We start from the raw sequence: 13401 nt of genomic DNA, 5'->3' as shown, positions 1-13401 counted from the left end.
CATTCCACAATGGCCCCGCCCTCTAAGTGCTCAAGGTGGACCGGGCCACATGGTTTCTGACGGGATGTGGTCAATGGTGTTGGGGAGGTCACCATGGAGGAAGCAACTAGAGAACATCAGAGACCATGTGGCCCATTCCACCTTCACCACTTGCGCCTGTGTCCTGCCTCCCTTCCTAAACTGTTCTGCCATGGGGGATATGCAAGCAGTCTGAGGATAGCTACAGCAGGAAAGCATCAGAAAGACAAGTGTCTGTCCAGCTGGGGTAGTAGTGGAAGCTCAGTTGCAAAGCTGGCTGGCCTGATTGGCCAATGGGCAAGTGAAACAGTTGGAAGAAAAAGAGGTCAAGTGATGTTCAAAGCTTAAGCATACCAGAGTCGGGGGTCAAGCAAATCACAGGATGTCCAGCCATGGTATACATGCTCTCTGCTAGAACACTGGTGTCAGACGGTGCTGGGTTCAAGTCCTGATTCTAGCACTGACCAGCTGTGTGACCTTAGGCCAAGGCACTGTCCTCACCCTTCTCATTCTTTTCTAGTGGCATGCCCAGGGAGTGTGGGGATAGGGATAGAGTAGAGGTGGAATTTGTGGGTTGGGGACTGAAGGTCTCAGACCAAGCAAGCGTACAGAGGGTAATCTGTCTGTGTCCCAAGTAGATCTTTAGCCTTTCAAAAGCAGAGGCTGGCTGTGTGTTCTGTGCTACCAGACTCCTAAAGTACTGGCTGCTTTTCTAAGCAGTTTCTGTCCCTTCTTGTGCTATTGGGATCATGGGAGTTATCCTGAGTGGCAGCCCTGTAGCTTACGGTATTAGCCAATTATGGCTGAGGAACGGGTCCTAGGCAGAGGAGGAACTACCAGCATCCACTTTCTGTGTCCTTTCCCTGCACTCTTGACCCAGGATCCTCATCTTCTCCCAGCCCCCTCCCCTCTGGTTTTCTCAATAACATTTCCATCCCTCTCCTTTAATCCTCCTTTCCACTCAGACATCTTCTCTAAAACATTCTCTTGACTCCAAGCTTTCCCCTGTTCTCTGTCCAAAACCCACTAATGGATGGCTATACCACCTGCTAGCTTTGTCAAAGATTCATCAAGCAAGGTTCTGTGCCAGCTGTCCATGCTCAGGGCCCAGCTGCTAGCACACTACTACTTAAACAGCGTGGCCACTGAGGGCCTTGGAAAATGCCGAAAGGAACCAACATTTCATCCCAGGTATAGGTCAGGAGGCTGAGGCAGGAGGATTGCAAATTCAAGGCTAAGGGAACTACTAAGTTTAAGTGTTCCTGCCCAACTTAGTGGGACTATGGCCAACAGAAGGTAAAAGAGCCAAGGTTCCAGCTTACTGGGAGAGCACTTGCCTAGCATGTGGTCTCCAGAATTATTTTTAAAAGCACAATGGACACACATAGGGAAACCACCATACACATCAACAGCTTGATACACACGCCTAGAAACACGCAATGTACACACAGATACAGATACAGAAATATATATGGACAGACCCCAATACACACTAGACACATGTACACATACAGACAAGCAGAGAACTCCCATATTCACACACACACACACACACACACACACACACACACACACACACACACACTAATCCATTTGCCAGGAGAAGATGAGGCAGGAATTTCAGGGGCCATCCACTAAGACCACAAACCCAGATGCTGACAGCACAAGAAGGAAATGTAGATCTCAGATCTGCACTTGTGGAGGGGAAAACCTCACAGGGCCTGCTGATTATTCTGTATCTCAGAAGAAAGACATCTTCACACCCAGCACAGGTCCTAGAACAGGAGGCTTAGCACTCACCCAGGGTGTAAGCCCTTGGATGGTGTCCCAGTTTAGCATCCCCAAGCAAGAAAAAAGAAGGGAGACCGCGGGGCTTGCCTACACCAAGCCAGTCAGAAGAATCTCCCAGACAAGCTGCAGCATCTGAATGTGAACTCCGAGCTCTGACTTCTAGAACTCAGAGCTCCAGCTTCTCAAACTCTTGGCCAGCAACACTCCCAATCTCCTCACACTAACTCAGTTCAGCTCAAGTGAACACAAACAGAAACTGTCAACCTGGAGACATGGCTTTGGGGGACTCTGAGGTTCTGGGCCCCTATAAACACTACCCTGAAGTAGGGTACAAAATTCTGCCTTAACGTAATCCAAGTTCAGGTCTCCTTTGTGAAAGAATGGGAGTCTTTCCCTTCATCTTTCCCTATCCCAATCTACAAATTAAAGTGCCTTATTGATCATTTAGCTTCTCGATATTAAAAACCACTGTTTACTGCTATTTTTTAATCCTCTCTCTAAATCATTCCCAACTAAGCGACTTCAGGATTAATTATTCCTTTGAAGAAACTCTTTTGGATGAGTAGCCGGCTCTTGGTTTGGTTTTGTTTTGTTTTGTTTTGTTTTCTATAGAGTCTTTATCTTTGGGATTGGAGATAGGGGATTAGAAAGGATTCCCTTCTATGTAGCTCAGACCAGCCTCAAGGTCTTACTGTGTAACTCTGGCTGGCCTTGAACTCACGGTGTTGCTAAGGCAGACCTCAAATTCATGGCACTCCTCCTGCCTCAGCCTCCACAGTATAGGGTATATGGATGTACATCACCATGTCTAACCTTATAGATACTTAGTAACAAAGACATGAACCAGGCCTGGTTGGACATTTTGGGGGTTCTACATTTTGTTAAGACTTAGTCATGCATCTGTGGGACATCATCGTATATGCCCTTCCAAAGAACAGTAAAGTATAATGCACTATTATAAACACATTTCTTTGTATTTTAACCAAAAACTTTAAAATGAGTAGAAAAATTAATATTTTTTAAATGATAAAAGCCCTCACCTCCTACCCTCCACAGGCCACATACATACTTACATATATGTTTTTGTGTGGTTTGGCTTGGTTTATACTTATGGCCACATGCCATTGATAACCTTGACCGTAGCTTGGACATTTTGTTTTTGATGCAAAGTCTGTTATGTAGCCCTGACTGGCCTAGAATTCCCTATAGATCAGACTGACTTCAGCCTGAGAGATCAGCTGCATCTGACTCCAGATGCTGCCATCAGAGGTGTGCACCACCACACCTGGCTCTCATTTAGCCGTTGTTATAAACTATAAGCCTCAGGCCGGAGAGGTGACTCAGTGATTAAGAGCACTGGCTGTTCTTCCAGAGAACCTGGGTTCAATTCTCAGCATCCCCATGACAGTTCACAACTGTCTACGACTCCCATTCCAGGGGATCTGACACCCTTACGCAGACATGCAGGCGAAACACCAATGCACAGGAGCAGACCTTAAACAGGAAGTGTGTGCTGGGTAGAGTCTCGGGGGATAGGTGGTGTTCACTGTGAGCTGGAAACAGTAAGGAGTGCTGCGATCTTGAACCCCTTTAACCAAGTAGAAGAACTGTCCTGAAAAGGGCATGACCCCTAGAGTTTGGGTATGTGTCTTTGACTTCCTGCCTAGCCCTCCCTCTTTATCAACACAAGTGTCTGGCTTGGGAGGAGAGGCCATGTCCATGGTACCTGAGTAGTTCCTGGGGTTCCTTATCCTCTGGATATCTTGGCTGCTTCCTGACCCAGAGGTGCTGCTTTCTGTCCCAGAGATCATTCTTGATATCCTGCAGTCCCCTGAACTATGGATCCCAGATCCCCTGTTGTTCTCTGTCTGTTGCAGTCAGCCATGGTCTTGCCGCTGCCCTGAGGTGGTCCAGTAGCCAGGCACCTGTGGTGAGCAGAAGCATTGTGACATCAGCAGCTGTCAGGTTTCCCTGCCTAAATCTTCTACCTTTCCTCTTCTCCTCAGGGCTCCCACGGGCTGCAGACAGTCATTAAAAGTGAATGTTAGGACAACTATCCCTGCCCTAGACAGGGAGCCCCAGGCCAGGCACTCTGTATAAATGACCTGATTTAGGATGCTCAGACTCAGAGAATGAAGAAGATACAGGCTTGACTCTCACTTCCAACAAGCAATCACTCTGAACCAGACCTGACCAGCTCTAAAGACAAGTAAGTCCAGGAGTTCGCATCCACTGTGCCAGGATCAACTAGAAAACCAATAATGGTGCATGTGGCCAGGTCCTCTCCCCACCCACCCCACACCATAGTCTGGCTCACTGACCTGGAGTGGAAACAAAGAGTTGGGTGCATTAGCAAGGTACTTTGGGAGAAACTAGAGAGAGAATTTCCATCTTCAGAGACATTGGACAGCACTTAGGAGACAGACCGGACCTCTCTGCATTTACTCCTCTAAACCTAGTCATAATTCTACCAAATGTTTCTCAATGGAACCATTCTTTTTCACCTTTTCCTCTGCTCTCAGGCTACCCTCAACTCGTCCAGAAGGGATCTGAAGCTGCCCTTCAAAGACTCAAACAAGCACTTGATCTGCCATCAAAGCATGTACCTGGCCTTCCTCAGAACCATCAGCATTTTGTATTGCTGGTTTCTCCAACTAAAAGCCCATAGAGAGCTTTCATTGTTGTTTGGTTTACCTGCCCGGATCCTTACCTCCCTCTAGATTCCAGTCCCTCTTCCATGCCTTCTCTTTTGGCAGCTCCTGCCTGAATCAGCTACGCCACGGATTCACTGAGCTCCATTTTTTCAGGCCTCATGTGTCTTCGCTCAGTGTTTCTAACCAGCTCCTTCCTTTTCGCCTTGGGGAAGGATGTTCCGACAAGGGAAGGATCATATGAAAAGGTAGGTGTGGAGGGGTGCAGGGAGGCTCAGATGTTGGGGGAGGGGGGATTTGTGTTGAGCTAGCAAAGCTAGGGAAGATGGTGGGCATCCCTGTGTCTAGGACAGATTGGGTTGGAAGTGTAACAGATGGGGAGGTAACTCATAGGATTCCCCAAAACTTCCAAATCCCCTATCCATTAGCCTCCTGCAGAGTAAAGGACACTCGGTTGCATGTGTCTGGTCTAGATCTGTATAGATACCGACTGTGTGAGGTGGCCCAGGCCTAGGACAGACAGACCACTGGATAGGCTGTAGAGACACCTGCCCATGTACATACTTTAGGAGGCCATGACAGTCATCTGGTCCATGTCTATGTTACTCCTGGCAAGACTGCAAACCGAGGAAAGAAAATCTATAGCCTGAGTTGTTTACCTCCCACAGGGCTTGCCCGGCCTTTGTCGGCTGGCCCCAGGGAGATGCATTTTTCCTTCCTCTGTGGGCAGCAAATTCCTCACAAGTCAGATGCTGTGTATGTGGCCTCACCACATGCTTCTATTGAATCTGAGAAAGGGTCAAGCTGAGTAGGAAGGCAGTGATGAGGACAGTTCACAGTGCATACCTGCTTGATGGCCCTTTAATCCATTAATCCACATGTGCACTAATCCACTCACAAAAGCAGATCCCCATACCCCAATCACCCCACAAAGAATCCACCTCCAAACACCACTGACACACGGCTTTGAGAATCCAGTTTCCAGTGTGTGAATCCTAGAGGACATAGCTTGATAGTCAGAGAATCGAAGTGCAAACTGTGGAGTGCAAACCATGGCAAGGGAACACCTTCTGGAGATGTTCCAAATCTGTACAATTCATTGGCCAAAGGGCATCAGATATATCTCTCTGGCCTCCAAACTCAAGTTATATATGAAAGCAGAAACATATCACAGAAAAAAAAGGATTAGATCAGAAGTTTAACTCATAGTTAAACTTCTAGGATGTGGCATATTAACTCGCAGTATTCAGTCTTGGTGTGGTTCCCTCCGAGGCCCTATGCCTCTGGCTAAGTATATCAAAGGTGGACACATCATCAAATCTAGTTGTACAGGTGTCCCCCCCCCATCCCTTTGTTTCCTTATGTTTATGGAAGTTTCTTCTATAGCAATAACATGCTAGGGTTATTGATTATACCCTCATGGACCTTTTCACAAATCCTTCTGTCCCTGTAAGCTGGCATCTAGAGGTTTGAATGGGTTTGCATTCATTTGTGGTGGTTAAAATAAAAATGGCCTCCTTAGGCTCATAGGGAGCAGCACTATTAGGAGGTGTGGTTTTGTTGGGGTGGGTGTGGCTTTGTTGGAGGAAGTGTGTCACTGGGAGTGGGCTCTCACCAAGCCTAGTCCCTATCCCTTCCCCTCCCCCCCTTACCCTCACCCTCCCACCTCCCCTCTCTGAATGCTCTGGTGGATTTCTTCAAGCTCCCTGCCATGATGATAATGAACTAAACCTTCAAAACTATTAGCAAGCTCCCAATTAAACGATTTCTTTTATAAGAGTTGCCTTGGAAATAGTGTCTCTTTGCAGCAATAGAACAATGACTAAGACAGGTGGACCATTCCTACCCCAAAGTTTGAAATGCTCCCAAATCTGAAACTTTTTGAGAGAAGACATGTTACAAGTAGAGAATTTGACACATGGCCTCATGTGAAAAGTTACGGTCAAAATGCAGATGTACAAAATTATCTTTAGGCTGTCCTTATACAATGTGTATGGACATTCACAGACTTTGTGCTTAGACTCATTCCCAAAATCTCATTATGTACACAAATACTCCCAAGTCAGAAACCCCAAATCCAAAACCCTTCTTGTTCCCAAACACGATCTGCAGCGTTCAGCCTGCCTGGCACTGCTTTTTCCAATACTCAGTGATAGTTAAACTTGCAAGTTGGGCACGGTAGAAGACTAACTGCTCTCACACTGTTGGGCAGTGTGGATATTTGTGAATGTTTGGTCATGGGTCATTTATTCATTATCTATTCAACAAACAATTCTTACTTGAGTAGAAATTGAGTTGATTCATGATCTACTCAACAAACACTTTTGAAGTTGCACACAAAAGGCTTTAGTTAGCACCTTTAAACTAAACACAATCAAAACCTCACATGGTATAAACAATAGAACAAACCTAGACACATTTTCAAAGCTTTAAATGAGGGTTGGATTGATATCTTAGTGGTTAGGGGTGATTGTTGTTCTTGCAGAGGACCAGGGTTCAATTCCCAGCATCCTCATGGAGGTCCACAGCTGTCGCAAGACTTTATACAAAATTTGGAAGATGTAAAAAAATACAATTTTTCCTATAGATTTCCCCCTTCATTGTTTGGTTATGGTACATAAATCCCACAACTGTTTCCCAGCCTTTTCTTGGGAATACCATTAAGTGTTGAGCACCTAACATTTAGGAGCAGGGAGCTGGTTACAGCTGAGTTCAAGAGCTACCTGAAATAAAGACAACACCCAGACAGACCTCGGCAGCTGGCTTAAAACTAAGAGTAACTGTTGGTGCCCCACCCCACCCCCAGTTCCCGAATTATGACACAGACGCTTATTTATTAATAAATGAATGCTTGGGTCTTAAGCTAGGCTTGTTCCCACCCAGCTTGTAACTCATTTTAACCCATTTCTACTACCTCTATAAAGCCTTTGCTTTATAGGCCATTAGCTTTTTATTTTATCTAATCAGAGGGTGCCTTAGGCAGACTAAGAAGGACACACAGTGCATTATCCCTACATGAAGCATGTAGTTTTTGCTACCCCACTTTAAGCTCTGGGTGGACCATGCTACCCACCCCACCCGGGTTCCCTCAGATCCTCAACACCTCTAATTCTGCCCTTTACTTGGTTGCCTGGTTACCATCTCCTTGTTCAGCCCCCTAAATCTGCCCTCAGCTTTATGTTTTTAATATCCCACCTGCTACCCCACCCAGTAGGGGAAGCAGTCAATGGCCACTCCACCCTAGATCTCACATGGCTGGTGGCTCCTTCTCCCTCAGAACCATGGCAAAGTCTTTTTCTCTTCCCTTCATCTGCTGCCTGCCTGGTTGGGGATGGAAGTCCCACCTATTCCTCCTAGGTCATTGGCTGCTAGCATCTCTATTAATTGATCAAGAACCAATTGGGGAACAGGATCTTCAGGGTTCACTTGCAGATTCCTGATCAGAGTATCAGAACCACTCCCTACACCTACAACTAAGATCTAGTGTAAAGATATAAATGAAAAGCAGCTCTCCGGAAGGTTCCTAAAGGCAGGGGTCGAGGGTATCTTATGTTGTCTTTTCCTTTCTCACTGATGGAATGTAGGCCCAGTGGCCAAAACTGGTGTCATTTGTACCATATACCATACAGAGGGTCAGTCTCTGGCTGGACCATTGGCAGATGACTATTTCCATGAGAGCCAGACTCTGCCATTCACAAGTGAGCCTAATATCCCCTGAGGCAGCACAGTGCTCTTTTTCTATCTCCAGAGCCTCCCAGTCTTCAGTTGGTGTGTAAACATTTTCCAATGTAAAGACAGGAACAGAACCACTTAACTATGAGGATGCACAGAAACCAATTATGGAAATCTATGCTGCAGTAAGAGGCATCGGTAAGAGAGACCGATTCCACCAGACCATCAACATCAAGAAAACAGACACCTCAAACTAAGGTAACCATGTAAACTGAAGCTACTGTGTAGTGTGGCAAGACAATGTCAAGATTCTGGAAATATCCATGCTGACCAAGAGGAAGGTAATTGAAATATGACATGCTTCCATGATGAGATTCTATGCCTCTTTAATCTAATAAGGCAAAGCTGTATGCGAGAGAGAAAAATGCCATGGACTTTAACATACTACAGCCCCAAAGACTACAGAAAAATAAAGCAGATTACAAGGGAAGGAAGTCGACGAAGCATGGTAACCCTGGAGGCTAGGCTGTCTATGGAGTCATTGTATTGGCCTCTTACATTTATTTGTGTTCCTTGGAGAAAACCCTGGAATTAACATGGCAATATAAATAAAATCATGTGAATTTGAACTTTGTTTTTAGCTTATATGTGTGCTTTCTTTTATAGTAGGAACGTTTTTTCAGGACTGAAAATGTTTCCATGGTAAAACCCTTGCCTAGCCCAAGACGTTCAGTTTCCCATTCTTGTCACTGGGGGTGGGGGGAAAGTCCAAAATATTTGCCTTGTGAAAGGAAAGGTAACATGTAGACATTTAAGTGTTGAAATTTGCTTTAAAATGTGCATTTAAAATGTGCAAGAGAGCTCTTAGAATGCAAACAGATGCTTACCGTAACTAATGGGGAGGAAATGGAGGACCACCAGAGACGGAGGCAGGCTTTACACAGCGTGCTCATTGTGAAAAAACTAACCTCAAGAAGGAAGCCCCTGAAAAGTGACACCAGGCAGCTGGTAAGTGTGCACACTCTGAAGTAAGTCAGCAAATATGAAACCCTCTGCTGCCCCTCTCCTTTCCTGACTGACGCATTCTGCCTCAACCTATATGTTCTAGATCAAAGGTCATTTCCCACATGTAGCACAGAGCCTAAAGCAATGGCATAAATACCCCAAGCAAAGTGGTTTGAGTCGCTAGGAAATGGTAGAGGTTTCAATCTGCCTAAAGTGTCTTGGAGAGAGGACAGTGGTATTACAAAAGTCAATAGTGGACCTAGGCTCTAGTTGCAATCAAATAAATAAAACCCTCTCTGTCGTGCAGAAATGAGGTCCCTGCTGTGCTCCATGGCTTGTCACCATAGTCCTCCAATGAGCTTACAATGTTACCACTGTCACTCATGTGGCTTTAGGGTTCACGGCTCTTCAAACAATTAAGTCCGCCAGGGTCAGCCTTACTGCAGCTCTGTCAGGTTGGCAGCAATCCAAGCATTTTACAGCTTTTATTTGCCTCTCACGGGCACCCTGGAAATAAGCTATAGATTTCTTATCTCTGTTTTCTAGTGAGGAGACTGAATCCAAGATGGCAAACTAGTTTGCTCCAGCTCAGACAACGGGGCATGTGCACAGACCTGGATTTGAATGCAGGCAGTCTGGCTCCAGAATCTACACACTTTGCCAGCACATTATTTTGGGAAGGCAGGATTGGTGTCCTACTATCTACCGTGTAGATAAATCTTACAAACATTAGGCTAGGTGAAAGTCAGTTCCCCCACCCCCCAAAAGCCTAGGATTCCACTTATATGAAATGTTCAATGTAGACACGTGTAAAGCTTAGGGGAGGCAGGAAGGCCGGAAAATGATGGCTAAAGGATATGGGGTGCATGTTGGGATGACACAAATATCCTAAAATTGTTTGTGATGATGGCTGTACGATATGTAGAAATGTAAAGAGTGAAATGTAAGTGTTCTACTGGAAAGTTATATGGTATAAGAATTTTATCTCAATGAGGCTTTTCAGGAAATCTACTGGGCTGTGTTCTAATACATGGCAAATTTAAAACAGAAGAGAATAAATGAAAGACATCACTGGTAAGTAGTCAATAATAGCTAATTAGGTCATCAGCTGGTGACTGTGGAAGTTATGTCACTTGTAGGAAAATGAGTAAACAGGAGCTCACTGTAAGCCAGACTCAAATATAAAATACAAATATAAAATATGACATTGTTTTCTCTCTCTCTCTCTCTCAGATCTCTCAGGTGTGTGAGAGAGATAAAGGTAGAAGGAGACCACGTGGGGGAAAGAAGATTAAAGAGAAGGAATCAGAAATGAAGATAATGAAAGATGCAAAATATTACGTTTTCTCTCATAGGTGATATATGTGAATAGTATATATATTATATGTTATTATATATTATAATATATTATACAGATTATAATATAATATATTATATATATTGTATATACATATTCATGTATGTAACTTGAAAGTAGAAGGGGGAAAGCTCAGGGGTGAGGAAGGGGACCAGCAAGAGACAGGAAGGAGAAAGGGGAAGGGTAGTTGAGGGGAGGGACAGGAGCAAGGGCAGTGGTAAACATATACAGTCATACTAAAACTGGTTATCTTGCACTGGGAAGTGGCGGCACATGCCTTTAATCCCAGCAGAGGTAGGTGGGTTTCTGTGACTTTGAGGCCAGCCTAGTTTCAGGACTACAGAGCCAGTTTCAGGATAGCCAGGGCTACATAGATTCTGTCTCAAAAATAAAACAACAAACAAAAACATATTTCATACTAACTTAAAAATTGTTTAAGGGTTGGGGATTTAGCTCAGTGGTAGAGCGCTTGCCTAGCAAGCGCAAGGCCCTGGGTTCGGTCCCCAGTTCCGGAAAAAAAAAATTGTTTAAGCTAGCTACTGGGACTGGAGAGATGGCTCAGCAGTTAACACTTACTGCTTTTCCAGAGGACCCAAGTTTGGTTCCTAGCATCCACACTGGGCATCTTACATTATCTGTAACTCCCAATCTAAGGGATCAATGTCCTCTTCTGGCCTCTTCAGATAGTTGCACACATGCACACACACACACACACACACACACACACACACACACACGTATATACACACATACACACACACACACACACACACACACATAAACCTTTTTTAAAGCTGGTTAGGCATGCAGCTATCTGGATAGAGAGATGGTTGGTAGATTTACAGACTGCTGCTTGCTTATTTCTCTTCTCATGTCCTTCTTTGAATAACTAAGGTCCTGGGAGCACAGAAGACTGTTGACAAATCATAAAGGTGACTAAGCTATAAGAGAACAGCAGAGCACCACCCAGGCATGCACACTTTCTCATTGGCCCCGTTACTTCTCTTGGGTATGCACCCCAGCTTCAAGCTGTCCTGATAGAGCCAGCCCAGAGTCTCCCCACTCAGTCCTTAGTTCTTAGCTCCAGAAAGAACACTGCAGTGTCGTTACCCAGAATCACAGACAATCACATAGGCCATCCTTTTATCTTCGGAACACATTACATCATTTATTTTGCAAGACAGTCTCTTCGCTAATTAATTCCATTTTCCATTGGCAAGTTACTATAAGCTTCCACTCCCAGGACAGTCTAAAGAAAGACACAGAGCAAGGAGGCTGGAAGAGTCCAGGAAGTGAGAGAATGTTTTCCCTGGTGTGTCTGCAGACAGTGGGGAATGCACAGGAAAACACCCGGACAGACTCACAGTCACTTGCACACAGTTTCAAGAAAGACCAAGTTGGTTCTCTCCTCCCCAAACTCAGAAAGTGGCTGTGCAGTCACAGGTCATCCAGTCTAAAAAGTGTACATCCTCAAAGGAAACAGCTCCTAGGACCTCATACCTTAGACTCCCATCGGTGTCTCTCAGTCCCTCCTTCCATTGTCATAATTCTATCTTCCCAGTTCCATGAAATGTTCATCCAAATGCCCTGGGTGGAGTTACAAACACAGATTTCCACAGTTCGCAGCAGGAACAGTTCCCTAGCTTAGGCACAGTCTGGGAAGCTTTTGAGCTTTTGTTCACTTTGGTTTAATTTCTTTTTTGCTTTTGTTGATAATTGTGTTGCTTGTACAAAAATCTGAAGAACTGAATTGTCCATCAACTCACCTACTTATTACTTTTTGCAGTGAGAATGCACCAAGGGATCTGAAGAGAAAACCAGCAAACAAACAAACCAAAACAAATGGCCAGCAAAGACATGGAAGATACTTAACATCTCTAGTGAGGAAAGAAGAATTAAATCCCAGAGAGAGAACCCTTCCCACTGCTGCAATGGCTTGTATCTGTAGGATGTCATACAAGTGAGGGCGGGTACAGGATAGAGCGAGGCCTGTCATTGGATGAGAAGGAAGGATGGGCAGGAGAAAAGTTTGAGGGAAGAGGAAGAAACTGGAATGGAAGAGATGGGAAGGAAGCCACAGAGAGAACATGGAGGCTGACGTTAAGATTCCACTCTGTGTATTTACAGGTGGTTAGGAATATTCTTAAGGGATGGATGTGTATAGGGCTTTGTATGTTTAGGTGGGCAATTATATCTTATCAATTGGGTCAGAGGTTATTGTGTTGTGTGTCCTTTCATGTAGCAATTTAAGTTTAAGAGAGTGTGGGGTGGCTAGAGACACTGACCCACCACGGAGTTGGGCTGAGTGCTTCTGGCAGTGTGATGTGGGATGGAGCAGAGTGGGCAAGACGCTTTGCTGACTGAGATGACGATGTCTACCAGAAATATTGGGGACAAAAGATAGCCTTTTATTTTTTATAATTTTACAGCTACAAGTATCAAACAAGCAAACGGTAGTGGACAAAAGATTGTGAAAAGGGCCTTGTAAACTACTGATGAAAATGTACATTAGAGCAGTCATTTGGGGAGACAATGAGCTTCCTCCAAAAACTCAAAACCAAACCACCATATGACCCAGAAATCTCACTCCTGGATATAAAGCCAATCAAAGGAATTGAAATTGTCATGTTGAAGGGGTAGCTGCTCTTCCATGTTCACTGAAGCACTATGCACACAAGAGTTACAATGTGGAATCAACTTTGGGAGTCAATCAACAGAAAATGTGAACACACACGTTTTCTTTCTACATACATCATGCATACATATATACTCACTTTACTATATAACCCTTAAGAAAGAGTTTTGTCGGGGTTGGGGATTTAGCTCAGTGGTAGAGCGCTTGCCTAGCACGCGCAAGGCCCTGGGTTCGGTCCCCGGCTCCGGAAAAAAAAAAAAGAGTTTTGTCAA

The 13401-nt window shown here is 44.8% G+C and overlaps 1 protein-coding gene and 1 long non-coding RNA gene across 3 annotated transcripts in view; one reads left to right on the top strand and one right to left on the bottom strand.

The window, feature by feature from the left end:
* The window catches only part of Cdrt4 (CMT1A duplicated region transcript 4), a 32023-nt gene extending 28311 nt beyond the window's left edge, over nucleotides 1-3712 (bottom strand). The window contains exon 1 of the mRNA NM_001399015.1: nucleotides 3536-3712. Coding sequence (NP_001385944.1) covers nucleotides 3536-3620 — 85 coding nt within the window. The 5' untranslated portion in view covers nucleotides 3621-3712. The remainder of the gene's footprint in view (nucleotides 1-3535) is intronic.
* Nucleotides 3713-3765: 53 nt separating this feature from the next.
* Nucleotides 3766-12700, top strand: LOC102552952 (uncharacterized). 2 transcript variants are annotated; one of them, XR_005490273.2, is made up of 5 exons: nucleotides 3788-4018; nucleotides 4332-4708; nucleotides 8209-8390; nucleotides 10371-10492; nucleotides 12281-12700. It is a non-coding gene; the product is annotated as an uncharacterized LOC102552952 (long non-coding RNA). The 2 variants fall into 2 exon arrangements; XR_357672.5 differs by lacking the exons at nucleotides 10371-10492; nucleotides 12281-12700 and having other exon boundaries at nucleotides 3766-4018; nucleotides 8209-8761.
* The last annotated feature ends 701 nt before the right edge of the window (nucleotides 12701-13401 follow it).

Source organism: Rattus norvegicus, chromosome 10 (assembly GCF_036323735.1).
Source record: "Rattus norvegicus strain BN/NHsdMcwi chromosome 10, GRCr8, whole genome shotgun sequence".
NCBI classification, from domain to species: Eukaryota; Metazoa; Chordata; class Mammalia; order Rodentia; family Muridae; genus Rattus; species Rattus norvegicus.
Note: the sequence above shows the minus strand (reverse complement) of the source record. Positions and strands in the feature narration are given on the sequence as shown.